Source organism: Aspergillus multicolor (assembly GCF_047715735.1).
Source record: "Aspergillus multicolor strain CBS 133.54 unplaced genomic scaffold BDW74scaffold_2, whole genome shotgun sequence".
NCBI classification, from domain to species: Eukaryota; Fungi; Ascomycota; class Eurotiomycetes; order Eurotiales; family Aspergillaceae; genus Aspergillus; species Aspergillus multicolor.
The window spans coordinates 1,887,018-1,901,187 of record NW_027395953.1 but is presented as its reverse complement, the minus strand read 5'-3'; the positions used below and the strand labels follow the sequence as shown (position 1 = coordinate 1,901,187).

Sequence of the window (14,170 nt, the reverse complement as noted above, 5' to 3'; positions counted from 1 at the left end):
CACGAAGCCTATCCATCTGAGGTCCAGTTGACTACTTTGACAAAGGCAGGGCAAGGCCATAACAAAGAAGAAACTATGTCACGTTTCAACTACCTGCAGCATCAGATCCTAAGACACCTTTGATATCAGCCCTCCTTAAAGTCTCTCTTTCCCACGAGGCATAGCCACCTCCCATACCTCAAAACAAGAACAAAAATCCCAATACCAAATCTAGCCCAATTACCCAAAAACACCCAACCCCCAAAATGTCCCCATCAACCAACTCACTCCTAAGCACCAAAGCTCTAACTATGGCCCGCGCCCTCCACATCTCGCGTCGCGAATACACAGTGACCTCCAAAACTGTGATCTGGGTGTTGATCTTCATTATTGTTGCTTTCGGGCTCGGGCTGGCGTATCTGGTTTGGCTTTGGTGGGGTGATAAGAGGAGGATTCGGAAGGCTAGAAAAGAACATCAGCAGCAGCAGGGTGTTTAAATGAGATTGTTGAGGGATGTCCAGCTGGTTCTGGGTTGCCTGCGAGTGTGATGACGCTCTACATTTACTATTTGCTTTTGAGTATTGAGATCTGTAGGATATTCTTATGTTGCTCTATTCCTTGATATATTACAGCGAGATGCATCGCTGCTAAACTATGGTATGGTACCTCATTAAACCAATGCGTCGGCCTTAATCCCACAAACCCCGGGCTAGAGCCCTAACTGAACCCGTGGACGGCTGCAAGTCGGATCAATTAGGCCATTTATCTAGGCATTCGATGATTGTAAGATACATCTAACAAGTTCTGTCGGCAGTAAGCCAGTATCTGTACGATCGGCCGGAATTACACTCCTTACTTGCTAAGTATGGTATCATTAGGTAGACCAACCCACGCCAACTCGCCGAGACGCAGGTCATGTTAAGTTGTCCTCACCACCTACAAGAACAATCGCTGGACCTAGCCTCAGTATACTTTGCGATTCTCGGATTAGAGAACCGATCGATTCATTAGATGTGCTCCGTGTCGGCTGCAGCCTCCGTTCCCGATTGGGTCGTTCGGCTTGATGCCCGTATTAGGGCTTGTGGAACAAGGGCATTGTACCCGATGACAAGATGTTTAGATTGTTCAGGGACAGGGGTATGCATGTCATCTGATGGGAAATGCAGAATATTTTATATTAGAATTGTATAGTAAGTAATAGTTTCCCAAGCGCCGAGACAAGCAACGGTTCTGCAGGAACCCACCCCGGTTTGCATGTGCATATGCAGACCATACCATACTACCTGCGCACGGTGGATCGGCTCTTCTGCCGAGTAAGGCTCTCAGCAATGGATTGTAAGTCATACGGAGACTCAGTACCCGCAACCTCCTTGGGGCATTCTCCGCATTCGAGGTCCAGGGAATATTCACGGAGATGGATCCAAATGGTCTCATGATAGATACGGACGGAGAAAAAATCTCCCATGGTACTATAGTACTTGGTGGAGAGGTACATAAACCGGCCTCCGATTGTCTAGCCAGGTCCTTCGAGTAGCTTTCTTCTATCCAGCGAGTAACCAGCGCTCGTCGCATCGCCATGAAGAACCCCAGACTCGCCCTACTGGGCGCGATAGTCGCTTCTTGCATTGACGCAGTGTACAGCGCTGCATCGCAGTCTTATACCTGGAAGAATGTCGTCACTGGAGGTTTGTCCACGACCATCACATCGTAACTATCTTCATACTCTAACATCAACCAGGAGGCGGCGGCTTCGTCCCAGGAATCGTCTTCAACCCCTCCGAGCAAGGCCTAGCCTACGCCCGCACCGACATCGGCGGCGCATACCGTCTGAACTCGGACGATACATGGACGCCTCTGACGGACTTTGTGGGAAATGACGACTGGTAAGTGCCCATCTTACCTACCCTGCTCTATAGGTATGATACACTCTTTGACACGGGTTAGGAACCACTGGGGCATCGACGCCCTCGCCACAGACCCCGTCGAGACGAACAGGCTGTACCTGGCGGTCGGCATGTACACGAACGAGTGGGATCCGAACAACGGGGCTATAATGCGTTCTACTGACAAGGGTGAGACGTGGACGGAGACAGCGCTGCCGTTTAAGGTTGGTGGGAATATGCCGGGACGGGGGATGGGTGAGGTCAGTCCATCTCAAAACAGTATCCTAGCCTTCTCTAAGCGTTACTAATACCATACATAATGGGAATAGAGACTTGTCGTCGACCCCAATGATAACAGCGTTCTCTTCTTTGGTGCCCGGAGCGGCAATGGGTTATGGAAGAGTACCGACTATGGCGCGACCTGGGCGAAAGTTACTTCGTTTACCTGGACTGGGACGTACTTCCAGGACTCGAGCTCTTCTTACACCTCTGACCCCGTGGGCCTTGCGTGGGTTACGTTTGATTCTACGTCTGGGTCGTCGGGGTCTCCTACTTCAAGGATCTTTGTTGGTAAGCAGACAGTGTCCCACTTAGGCCTCACTCGATGCTGATAGCAAGAGCAGGTGTTGCAGATACCGGCCAATCCGTCTTTGTCTCCGAAGACGCCGGCGCTACATGTAAGACCCCTACTACACCCCTCTCACAATACCAGCATCTGACTATGTAAACCAGGGAAATGGGTCACCGGCGAACCACAATACGGCTTCCTCCCGCACAAAGGCGTCCTCTCGCCCTCTGAAAACACCCTGTATATCTCCTACTCCAACGGGGCTGGCCCTTACGACGGCACAAACGGCACGGTGCACAAATACAACATCGCCTCCGGAACCTGGACCGACATCAGCCCGACTTCCCTGGACGACACATACTACGGGTACGGCGGACTCGACGTCGACCTGCAGTCCCCTGGCACGCTTATGGTCGCAACCCTGAACTCATGGTGGCCCGACGCAATAATATGGCGCAGCACGGACTCCGGCGACACGTGGTCGCCCATCTGGGAGTGGAACGGGTACCCCAATATCAACTACTACTATGACTACGATGTGGCTAATGCACCGTGGTTGGAGGATCCGACGTCGACGGATGAGTTTCCTGTGCGTGTGGGCTGGATGATCGAGGCGTTGTCTATTGACCCGTTCGACTCAGACCATTGGCTTTATGGGACCGGTGCGACGATATACGGCGGCCACGACCTGACGAGTTGGGACTCGGCTCATAAGATTACGCTGCAGTCGCTCGCTGTGGGTATCGAAGAGATGGCCGTGCAAGCACTCATCGTCCCTCCCGGCGGGCCCGAACTCCTCTCAGCCGTCTACGACGAAGGAGGTTTCTACCACACTGACCTCGACAGCGCACCATCGCAGAAGTATCACACGCCCACATTCAGTGGTACGAACGGTCTCGACTACGCGGGCAACAAGCCCGCTAACATCGTGCGCTCCGGATCAAGTGCGTCAGGAACAGATCCCACCGTCGCGCTGTCCAGCAACTTCGGGCAGTCCTGGTCAGCGAATTACGCTGCTTCGTCGAGCACGGGGACCGGAAGCGTTGCGTATTCTGCGGACGCTGATACAATTATCCTCATGTCGAGCACGGAAGGGGCACTGAGGTCCCAGTACCAGAGTACATTCTCTGCGGTCGCGAGTCTCCCCGCCGGCGCGGTGATTGCGTCGGATAAGAGAGATAACGCGTACTTCTATGGTGGCTCTGCGGGGGCTATCTACGTCTCCAGTAATACGGGTTCGTCTTTCGGCAAGACCGCAACCCTGGGCTCGAGCTCGTCTGTCAACGCCATCCGCGCGCACCCCTCTATAGCCGGCGACGTCTGGGCCACGACGGATACAGGCCTGTGGCACTCAATAGACCACGGCGCGACATTTACCTCTGTCTCAAGCAGCGTCAGCGCAGGGTGGAGTCTCGGACTCGGCGCTGCTTCATCATCAGGCTCATATGCTGTAATCTACGGATTCTTCACGATCGACGGGGTTACAGGCCTCTTCAAGACAGAGGACAAGGGTCTCAATTGGGCGCTTATTTCTGATGCAGAGCATGGATTCGGTGCATCCAATGCGAATGTCGTTAATGCGGACCCGGAGACATACGGGCTTGTTTTTGTGGGTACGAATGGGCGCGGGGTGTTTTATGGGGTGCCGGATGGGGCGTTGCCGACGGCGACGAGCACGGCGACGAGCACGGCTACTTCTACAGGGACGACTCTGACGACGTCGACTCGGACGAGTACGTCTACATCAACGACGACGGTCACTACGACGAGCACGACTACGACTGCCACGACCACAACGTCTACCGCTGGACCGACGGCTACTGCGGGTCCCTATGCACAGTGCGGTGGGAGCGGGTATACGGGGCCGACTGCGTGTCCGAGCGGATGGACGTGCACGTATGCGAATGAGTTCTACTCGCAGTGTAAGTCTGCTTCTTCATCCTCTATATCAGCGAGAGATTGGTGTCTGACATGATGTCTTTGTGGAATAGGTACGCAGGCGTAGGTTGGTTTGGGGCCTTAGGTAGGGCCATGGTAGTACATGGATGTCGGGAGGTCTAGTTAGGACCGTAGGGTAGGGTAGGGTAGGGCTAGATACATTATGGTATTTATCTTATTTTCTGCTATCTATACTTGCGAGGTGTTGGCTATTGAATGTGTCCCCAGTAAATGAGTAAAGCTCCGGCTCGTATCCTACCTACCATAGGCAATGTGTGCAGGGGGCCCCAAGACCCTTTGTACAGAAGCATTGCGATTGGATATGGACTGCGAATATTAGTATGCCTATTGAGACCTAAATGGCCTCCCTCAAAAGAGGCAGTAAAGATACGGTGGTTTATACAGTACCTCTGAGAATTGAGGAAGCTCGAGAGTGCCTCGAACCATCCGATGTCTTTTGGCAAAAATATATAGCTATGGTAGGGTAGTGATGGACATCATCGAGGGAACTGTGAACAATCTGAGACATGCCAGAATCACACCGCAAAAAAAGAGGCTGGATAAAATGAGTGAAGCTATTAAATGCGCTTAACATACCTTACCTAGGTAGGATGACCTTCTATTTCCAGTTCTTCCGGTTCTTCATGGGTACATAGAAATAGTAAGAGATACCAGTAAATTCTGGAAGCCGATTCGCACCGAACGGCAGGCACTGAATGAAGGTCTATGCGTAGATCTGGATACTACCTACCTAGAGTAGGTACCTAATTCTCAGCAAACTTGGGTTGAACCCTGAGTGATTGTTGTACTCATGTCCAAGGTAATCTACCCGGGTAGGCGCACTCCACCTGCATTGTCGATACCCTACGATTTTATGGTATTGCCCACCTGCAGTACCGCATTGCTCGCTCACTGCCATTACATAGTGCACTTTGGACCACACGTCCGGCTGCAGCCTATCGAGTCTACTTAGGTGCGTGGAGTATGTTAGGTATACCGCATAAGAACTCAACCGCCAACGACCGTGACAAAGCTCCTTAACCCTCCATGCACCACAGTTCCTGTGCCTCGAAAGAATACCGGTAGCCCTGGAAGCCAAAGGAACCGAGTACGGCAACGAGAGATATCTTAGATTCAGCGTCCACGGGTAGCTCATGGTAGTGGACAGGATCCAGAGTAAGATGCCACTAGTGCATGTGGACAGTTGCGTGATAAGTTGTTCGATGCTCAGCCCTTTCAGCTCCTAGCGGTACAAGACCAGGACCGCGACAATCGGGCGTCTGCAAGACTGCAACTAAGGGGCTAGAAGCTGCCGTAGAACTCACCAGATGGGTTCTACCACCATAGGTAGCGCAATGTTTATCGAGATGAAGCGCCAAAAATAGCGGTCTGGAACCCTGCTGCGACTTGGTGGGAGAGCTGAGGTGGATCGCGATGAGGCTAGGTATGGGGTTCAAACAGATTGTCTTGGGGGCTCTCCAGTTTCCAGTAGGAGCGCCAGATCCGTTGATGGGAGGGTCCAGAGTCCTGGGGGACTAGATGGAAAGGGTGTACCTATTACCAGTACCAGAGTTTCATGATGGTCCGCACCCTCGGGGCCGCCCGTGTCTGCGACTCTGTGCGTCGCTCATCGAGTACTGGCCTGATTTACTTGTATACATGTAGTCCTGTTGAACTGGTCATTTTCAAAAGAAGAGATACCTGCAGTATAGCCTAACACTGTCAGTAAGAAAAAGATCAAACTGTCGAGTGAAGGGAAAATAGCTATGGTAGTCATGTAACTAGTCGGGGTAGAGGAGAGAAGTCACGGGACCGAGCGAGCCCTACCTGGCAGCGGTCTACATCAACATTGAAACCAGCAGATGCAATGCCAACCACTTTCCTAACAAAAAAACCAGTTTAATGCAGAAAATAGCTAGAGTGGTCTTTGCCACCTAGATGTTCCCCCATTTCCCCAAACGAGAAGCTCGGGAGCACCGGAACCCCGGGGCGAGTCAGTTTGAGACGATCTGAAACACGCCCGGCGATCGATCGTCTATCCCGATAACTCCGTACGGGCCCGGGGGTGCTATCCCTGAACCCAGATGGTCTGCAGCAATAGTGTAACCTCCTTATGGGCAGTCCTAGTTTCATGCACAGACTAGTTCGATTCAGCTTCGATCGGTTCGAACCCTGCAACGAGGGCATGACTCGCATAGTAGGTACCCTAGTAGCAGGGTCTCACCCTGACACCAGGGAGCGCAGCTGCGAGATTACCAGGGTCTTCGGGGTCCGCAGACTCATTGCTCTGCAAAATTATGGATGAGCAACTATAGGTTGGTTCGAACGGAGAATGGACTCCGAGTACCTGGAAGATCCATCCGCCGCTCACGGGAACTTCGTGCCGTTCGCTCCCTACTGACCGCTTGTGTAGAGTTGAAACACCACTCTGGCGGTTGCTAAGTATAGGTAGGTGCTCGACCATCTTCTGTCACGTTTGTCCTGTAGGTCCAACAGCAATGATTCGACAGTATAGCCCTGTGGTGGTGGTTGGGTAGTTAGACCAGGCAGCCTACCATACCAACATGAGCAAGACACCCCAACCCCCGCCGTACTACGCCAATTCACAATAAAATAAAAACAACGACAAGAGCCAGAGCTGCAGAAGTGCGGAGTTACCAACCTGTGTTTAGGTCGTCCTAGAACCGAAACCTGCCCTGCTTGCCACTTGAGACCCTCGGTCGTGCAAAAATAGCATTTTGGCGAACCTGAATCGCGCACTGCCCGACTCAATACCATAGGGTACCCTGAACTCAACTAGGTAGTGTAGCCTAAGTTTGTTCCAGACCCTGGTAGGGCTCCACTGTTTGCCCCCGGTGCAAGAGATCTGCGATCTAGGTGCTTAGCTTGCCGTTGTAGTGCCTTCGATAAGGCACCTCCCATCATACCTATGGTACTCCTTGCGATAGTGTGGTCCTTGGGCAATGCAGTTATAGTAGCAATTTATAATTCTCCCTGTTAAACGTTGCCTCGCAGCTAAGGTGGGCATTGATGGCTTGACTGGGTTTCTATCGGATTAGATGCATGGGTGTCCGAGGCCACCCCCAAGGGACCATAGCTTTGACAGCAGTTCTGGTCAGGGCCTCGCTCAGGTGGACCTCGGGAGTGTAGACGGCACGAAAATAGCCCATGACTATGGTAGCGACCATGACTAGAACAGGGTGTAGATCGTCGTTTGGTCTCATTTCCAGACCGTGACCCGTGCATAGCAGTGTTTGTGACTGAGACAACTGGCGGTCTTGACCTCATGATGGCCCTAGCTCCCATTCAGCTCGACTCCAGGGGGCATCTCCAACTGTTTCTCGGCAACGCTGTGGTAGACATCTGGAAACACGCCATGGTGCGAACTCGGCCAAAAGGGAGGAAGGAGCTACCTTCGACCTCAGGACTTGTCTATATAAACCACCATCTCCCCGGCCTCAATCCCTCTCATCACCTCTCCAGCTCGCTTCGTTCCATTCCACCTCCTCGCTTCCAATCGCTCCCATCTCGTTCGCTGCGCGATCGTTCGTTAATCCTCTCGCTCTAATCAATTGACTCGACTCTGAGCTGCGCTTAGTCTCAACTATCCTCTTTACTCCTCCTATAATCGTTTAACTTCTTAATCAACAACTCCAATCAATCAAAATGAAGATCCCCGCCGTCCTCCTCACCCTCGTCGTTGCCGCCCTCTGCGCGCCCACTCCCAACATCGCCAACGGCAAACGCGCTGACCTCGCCGCCATCGAAAAGCGCACCTTCGGTCTGCTTGCCGCCGGTCTCGCGGGCCACTCCGGTCTAAGCGGACACGCGGGGCTCGGCGGTTCTGCGAGCGGTTCTGCGGGCCTTAGTGGCTCCGCTAGCGGCGAGGACTGCGCTGAGGGCTCTGCCGGCGTTGGCGGTTCAGCCAGTGGTTCTGCTGGCGCTTCTGGCTCTGCTGGACTCGGTGGACATGCTGGTCTCGGCGGATGGGGTGGCCTTAGCGGTTCAGGTTCTGCGAGTGGCAGTGCAGGTGCGTCTGGCTCTGCTGGGCTGAGTGGAAGTGGCTCCGGCGGTGCTTCTGGTCATGCTGGACTCGGGGGCTGGGGTGGTCTTGGTGGTGGGTGGAGTGGACATGGTGGGCTTGGTGGTGGTTGGGGTGGTCACTCTAGTGGTGGCCTCTCTGGATCTGGAAGTGCTGGTGTTGGTGGTTCCGGTTCTGCTGGTGGATCGGCTGGTATTGGTGGATCAGGCAGTGCTGGCATCGGTGGTTCAGGCTCAGCTGGCATCGGCGGCTCGGGCTCTGCTGGCATCGGAGGATCCGGGAGCGCAGGTGGTTCTGCTGGTGGTTCTGCTGGAGGTTCCGCTGAAGGATCTACCGAAGGCTCTGGTAGCATCGGGGGATCTGGCAGCGCTGGTGGTTCTGCTGGAATCGGCGGTTCCGGCTCTGCTGAAGGATCGACTGAAGGCTCCGGCAGCGTTGGAGGATCTGCCAGCGGCTCGGTCGGTGGATCGGCCGGAGGCTCAGGTGACGTTGGTGGATCTGGCAGTGCTGAAGGCTCTACTGGAGGGTCTGCCAGCGGTTCGGTCGGTGGCTCTGCTGGTGGTTCGGGTGATGTTGGAGGATCCGGGTCTGCTGGTGCCTCTGGAGATGTTGGAGGATCTGGATCTGCCGGTGCTTCTGGCGACATTGGCGGCTCTGGCAGCGCCGAAGGGTCCGTTGGTGGCTCTGCTGGCGGTTCAGGCGACGTTGGGGGTTCTGGTTCTGCCGGTGCTTCTGGCGACGCTGGAGCATCTGGATCTGCTGGCGCTTCTGGTGATGTCGGAGGATCCGGATCTGCAGGCGCCGGTACCTCAGGCAGCGCCACCAGCACCGGCAACGGCGACGGCTCGGCTACAGTCGACGGCGACGGCAGCGCCTCGGGCTCCGGTGACGGCGATGGTTCTGCCGATGCGGACGGCGCCTCTGCCTCCGCCAACGGTCAGGGCTCCTCCGGAATCAACGGCACCGGCAGCGCCTCTGGCTCCGGCAACGGCGACGGCTCTGCTTCCGGCGACGGTGGCAGCGCTGAGGCTTCCGGTGACGGCGACTCTTCTACCAGCGTTGATGGCGACGGCAGCGCTGATGCCTCGGGTGATGGTGAGGGCTCTGCCGATGTTGAAGACGGCAACGCTTCTGCTTCTGCGAGCGGTCATGGCTCCGCTAGCGTTACTGGCTCGGGCAGTGCCTCGGGATCTGGCAGTGGTGATAGCTCGGCCAGCGCTTAGAAGGCTCGTTTCGATCAAGTCTCTTAACGAGTCGCGGTATTGTGGCGCCCTGGTTTTATCTCATTGAGCTTGAGCCCTCTACCCAAACGACGATTTTAACGACAAGACTAGCAGATTGGACTATGGCTCTGGTGAACGAAGGAGCATCGAGGAAACAAATGTATTTAATCAGCTGAATGAATCTGACTTGTGATAAGCACCCAACTTAATCCCTTTGTAGACAGCGCCCAGGTGGGAGTCACGCTGAGAAATTATCCCTACCCTATGGTGGTAGGTGAGATACTTATTGCAAAGATGCTTCAGCTCGAAACTGTGGAAGTCCAATGCTTGTGACTGCTCTAGATGTACTTAAAGTCTTTGTAGCACCTCAGCATATATTACTATCCTGGATATCTTATTCATCGAAACTCCCCTCGACGTGACACACAAGTGCCCAAGGTAAACAACCCCTCGGCAACCCTCAACCCCATTAGCCTGACAACGCAATTCAAAAGCCGTACATGTGGCATCTACTCATCATCCCGAATATCCACAACGGTCCCCTTCCACTTACGGGCCGGAACCTTCCGCCTGAAGAGAATATCGATCTCACGGTACGACCGATCCTTCATCTCAGGAACCCACAGCCACGCCGCAGCCGTACAGATGAACGCCGTGCCCGCCCACACATACCCGCTCTTCCCGCCGAGGTGCCACTTATCGTCGTTGAGCATGTAACTGCTCAAGAAGATGCAGGGGATGTTAACAAGGTAGTACGCGCCTCGTCCGATACCCGTTGTTAGTGGGCGCAATCGCACAGAGGATGTTTCGCCAATGATCACCCAGGAGGCTGGGGCCGGGCCCAGACAGAAGAGCACGGAGACGATTAGGCCTAGCGAGGCTTGGGCGTTGCTGGCGGCCACGCTGGTGCCCACAGAGGCGGCAATGCCCAGGACGATCAGGAACCCGCAGTTGATGAACTGCCCGTAGATGTAGATTGTGCGGCGGCCCAGGTAGGTCGTTAGGATCCAGGAGAGCATCACCATGAGCCATTGCAGGGCGGAGGTGGCGAGGCCGAGGGCGAAGGCGGTATTGTCGGCCATGCCGGCCTCTGCAATTTACAGTCTATTTAGTCTCCATGTCTTCTAGGGCTGGTAAGAGGGTGCCGAGGTGGTGGACTCACGCTTGAAGAAGTAAACCGCCTGATTCGCAATCAAATTGCCCGTGAGATTCTGCGACGCGTAGACACCACAGACGATGAGCGTGCGGTAGAGATCGGTGCCCTTCCACAGCTCAATGAGGCTGGGCTTCTTCTCGCTCTTCTCGAGCTCGATCGTGCGGCGCATCATGGCGACGGCGTCGGCGGGGTTCTCGTTTGCGGAGGCGCGGCCGAGGCGGCGGATGGACTTTTCGGCTTCGGCGAGGCGGCCTTGTCGGACGAGCCACCAGGGGGATTCGGGGGCGATGAAGAGGAGGATCGCGAGCGGGGTGGGGAACATCCATTGGAGGGCGATGGGCATCCTGGATGTCTATTGGTTAGTATGGTGGTTGAGTAGGTAGCGTGGTAGGCGTTTAGGGTAGACGAACCTGTAAGCGTTGGGATGATCCTGGGACTGGTAGTGGTACGTGATCCCGCCGACAATAATCGACCCAATGGCCCAGAACATCTGCAGCATTTGCGTCGCGGGGGCTCTGAGTCGCAGCGGCACAATCTCCGAGCAGTAGGCGGGCGCATTTGCAATAAAGATACCCCACGGCAGACCCTCGAGGATCTGAGACGCGAAGAACATGCCCTGGCTGTTACCGAAGTAGAAGATGAAGATAAAGGCGTTGAGAGCCATGAGACCGCCAATCGTTGCCCAGCGGTATCCAACTTTGGAGGTAATGGGGCCTGCGAGGAAGACGCCGATGAAGGCGCCGATCGGCCCGCTGCACTGGAACGCAGACTGCCAGGAGGCCTCAATGATGTATTGGTCTGTGACCTCGCTGTACACGCCGAAGTCTTTGGCGAATCGCTTTGTGGCGATGAATTGGCCCATCAGGAAGACGCAGTAGGATTCCATGATCTAGCCGCGGTATTGTTAGAGATGCGGGAGATGAGATGGTCGGTTTAGAGTATTGGGAGCTTACAATTGTGCACGACATGACGAACGCCCACCAACTGGCAGCGGGATAGGCCTTGACGGCCTGCAGCACCGTCATCTCATGCTCGGCCCTCTCGGCCGCCATGGCGCCCGCGCGGTCATAGTCGACCTTCTCGTCGGCATCGAAGATGGGCTCGCCCTTGGCGGCCTCGACCTCCGCGGCGGTGGTGTGCTTCTCTGGGATGTCGCTCATGGTGACGACTTCCGATTCCTAGACCAAGAAAAACGGGTGGGTGGAAGGAAAAAAGGCAGGAGCGACCGGGGGCTGCCGGTATTAATACCTGCGACAAGACGCTTGCCAGGGATGTCCTGCTGCTAGCTCGATTGAGGGAAGCTTATACCGGACCTCCGGCTTCCCACCCCACATCAATTCTCCGGACAACATGATAATGAAAGTTGGTCATATACGCGTGTGTAGGTGTATCTCCCCCCGAGGGACGCTGGGCGCTGCGTGGAACGTGGAACGGTGTAATCTTACTTAGCCTGGCCTGGGCGCGGAGTAAGCCCTCATGCGGGCTAGTCGGGGGGAGATGCCCCGACCCCATCGGCCGTATTTCCCCAGAGTGTCAGGTGCGGAGTTGCGGGGTGTGCTTCTGTTGGTTTGGTGCACTCGGTTAATTCGAGGTGCGTTAGCCATCAGGCGACGCGAGGGCCGGCGATGTCTCTGAACTCAAGGAATAGATTAATATCGTCCCTTGTTATGGTCGCTAAGGTAGGTAGCGGATTGTTGAGCTTGTTTGCTGCCGTATCGTCCTTTGTGCTGCCTAGAATCAGTCAAGACGCTCCTAGTGGTCTTATAACTTGATGAGTGCATTCTTTCAAGATGCGCCTTTGTCTATCACAATGAACAAAAGCAATCCCAAGCCAAAGGTCAATGTGTACACTCTAGACCCCAAGGTTACACCGTTGCTGAACCCCAGCTGGCTATAATAATAACTTTGCTGGAAAGACACGAACTAACCACTCAGGTACTAGGGCTACTTGGCCTGATCCTGATCCTTCGCCATCTCCAGCCAATCAATCGAGGTAATCCAAGGGGTCTGAGCCCATTTAATCCACCAACCAACCACGAGGAACGCTGTTTTTCCTCGGTTAATTCCGAGATGAACCCCTAATTCCGAAAAGCTGGCACAGTCCCTATTTCCCCGCGTGCCTTTTCAAAAAGTGTGGGCGGTTTTCCCCAGGTGCCCACTCGGTTAATTCCCCAGCCGGGGTAAAGGCGAAATGAGACTTTGATTGGAAAATCGCCCCCAACACCAACACCCTCTCCTCCCCTACCTAGCTAATCAGACAGCTGAGTATCGTGAGTTGAATCTATACTCATCGAGTGCAGTTGGGAATGAACCATACTAGCAATCCTCCGAGCCTTGGTCGACTTTCCCGCAAATAAAGTCCGTCCAAATGGCCACTGGCATCTGCGGTGCATTCTTGGCCGAGATGGCTTCAAAAGCTTCTCTAAATAGCCTCGCAGCTACGCGAATTCACTGTAATTCTTTAAGACTGAACCTTGTGTCGCCTGACATGCATAGTGCTTACTCCGGCGTAGGTTCAATTAACATACCTCCTAGGTACTGTTCGTGTGTCACAACCCACGCGATAATTGGCGGAGACGGGAGTCTCCGAAGACCTTTCTACGGTTCTGTACTACTTTATGGTATTATGCTACCGTTACACGGTTGGCTATCCCGAGTGGTCGGCACCCGTCTAGATGATGTCCTTACCTTACCTTATCAATCTGGACACTGGAGGCTTCACCGCTATTGTACTATGATGGTAGCACTGCGGGCCAGCAAATAGCACCTCGTACCTCAGCGGAGCCAGGAAATCATAAGGTTGATTCTAGCCAGTACAAGCGGCACTGCAATATGCCCCCCGACCCCCGGCCTATAGCACATAAATCCTCCCGAGTAGCCAATTCTTGACTATGGCAGTCGGGTGCTCCGGGGCCGGACAGTCGATGCGGAGGTCCGGCCGTACAAAGCGAACCTTAATACCGGCATTGACTCGCCACAAGTAATCCCATGTGCGGCCCGACTGTTCGTAACGTCCAACGGATCGCATGGATGTTTTCTGTAATTGCAAGGTCAGGCATAGGTAGGTGCACGAGCGAGAGCGAAGCCCCTATCGTCAGTGGTGACGGCGCCGCCTTCGAATAAGGTGATCATGTACCTAGGTATGGTACCGGGCAGTGGCTCTTGAGTGTCCGGATACACGCGTTTTTTCGCCTACGTTGATTTACGATTCACCGTGGGAACTAAGTAGGCCAGGATAGGTAAGATAGGCCCTTCACTACCACTGGCATGCCATGCAATACCTAGGTACTGTTGTTGCGGTCACTTGGCACACATACATGTATTTGATCAGCCACACTCCTTGGTTTCAAAGGCTCAGCTCATCTACGCCCGGCCCGGCGC

The 14,170-nt window shown here is 54.5% G+C and overlaps 3 protein-coding genes across 3 annotated transcripts; 2 read left to right on the top strand and 1 right to left on the bottom strand.

Annotated features, from left to right (window-relative positions):
* Positions 1 to 1,555: 1,555 nt before the first annotated feature.
* BDW74DRAFT_165381 (putative endoglucanase) lies at positions 1,556 to 4,405 on the top strand (the record flags this gene model as incomplete). Its single annotated transcript, XM_073726408.1, has 7 exons — positions 1,556 to 1,664; positions 1,718 to 1,862; positions 1,924 to 2,122; positions 2,192 to 2,432; positions 2,486 to 2,539; positions 2,595 to 4,352; positions 4,383 to 4,405. The coding sequence occupies 7 exons, from the start codon at positions 1,556 to 1,558 to the stop codon at positions 4,403 to 4,405; spliced, it is 2,529 nt and encodes an 842-aa protein (XP_073589009.1).
* A 3,629-nt stretch (positions 4,406 to 8,034) lies between these two features.
* Positions 8,035 to 9,633, top strand: BDW74DRAFT_173739 (uncharacterized protein; the record flags this gene model as incomplete). The annotated part of the gene is made up of 1 exon (XM_073727855.1): positions 8,035 to 9,633. One exon carries the CDS (start codon positions 8,035 to 8,037, stop codon positions 9,631 to 9,633), a length of 1,599 nt encoding a protein of 532 aa, XP_073589008.1.
* A 458-nt stretch (positions 9,634 to 10,091) lies between these two features.
* BDW74DRAFT_186362 (putative MFS maltose transporter) lies at positions 10,092 to 11,949 on the bottom strand (the record flags this gene model as incomplete). The annotated part of the gene is made up of 4 exons (XM_073731250.1): positions 10,092 to 10,723; positions 10,796 to 11,133; positions 11,200 to 11,678; positions 11,743 to 11,949. 4 exons carry the CDS (start codon positions 11,947 to 11,949, stop codon positions 10,143 to 10,145), a joined length of 1,605 nt encoding a protein of 534 aa, XP_073589007.1. The 3' UTR covers positions 10,092 to 10,142.
* Between the last annotated feature and the right edge of the window lie 2,221 nt (positions 11,950 to 14,170).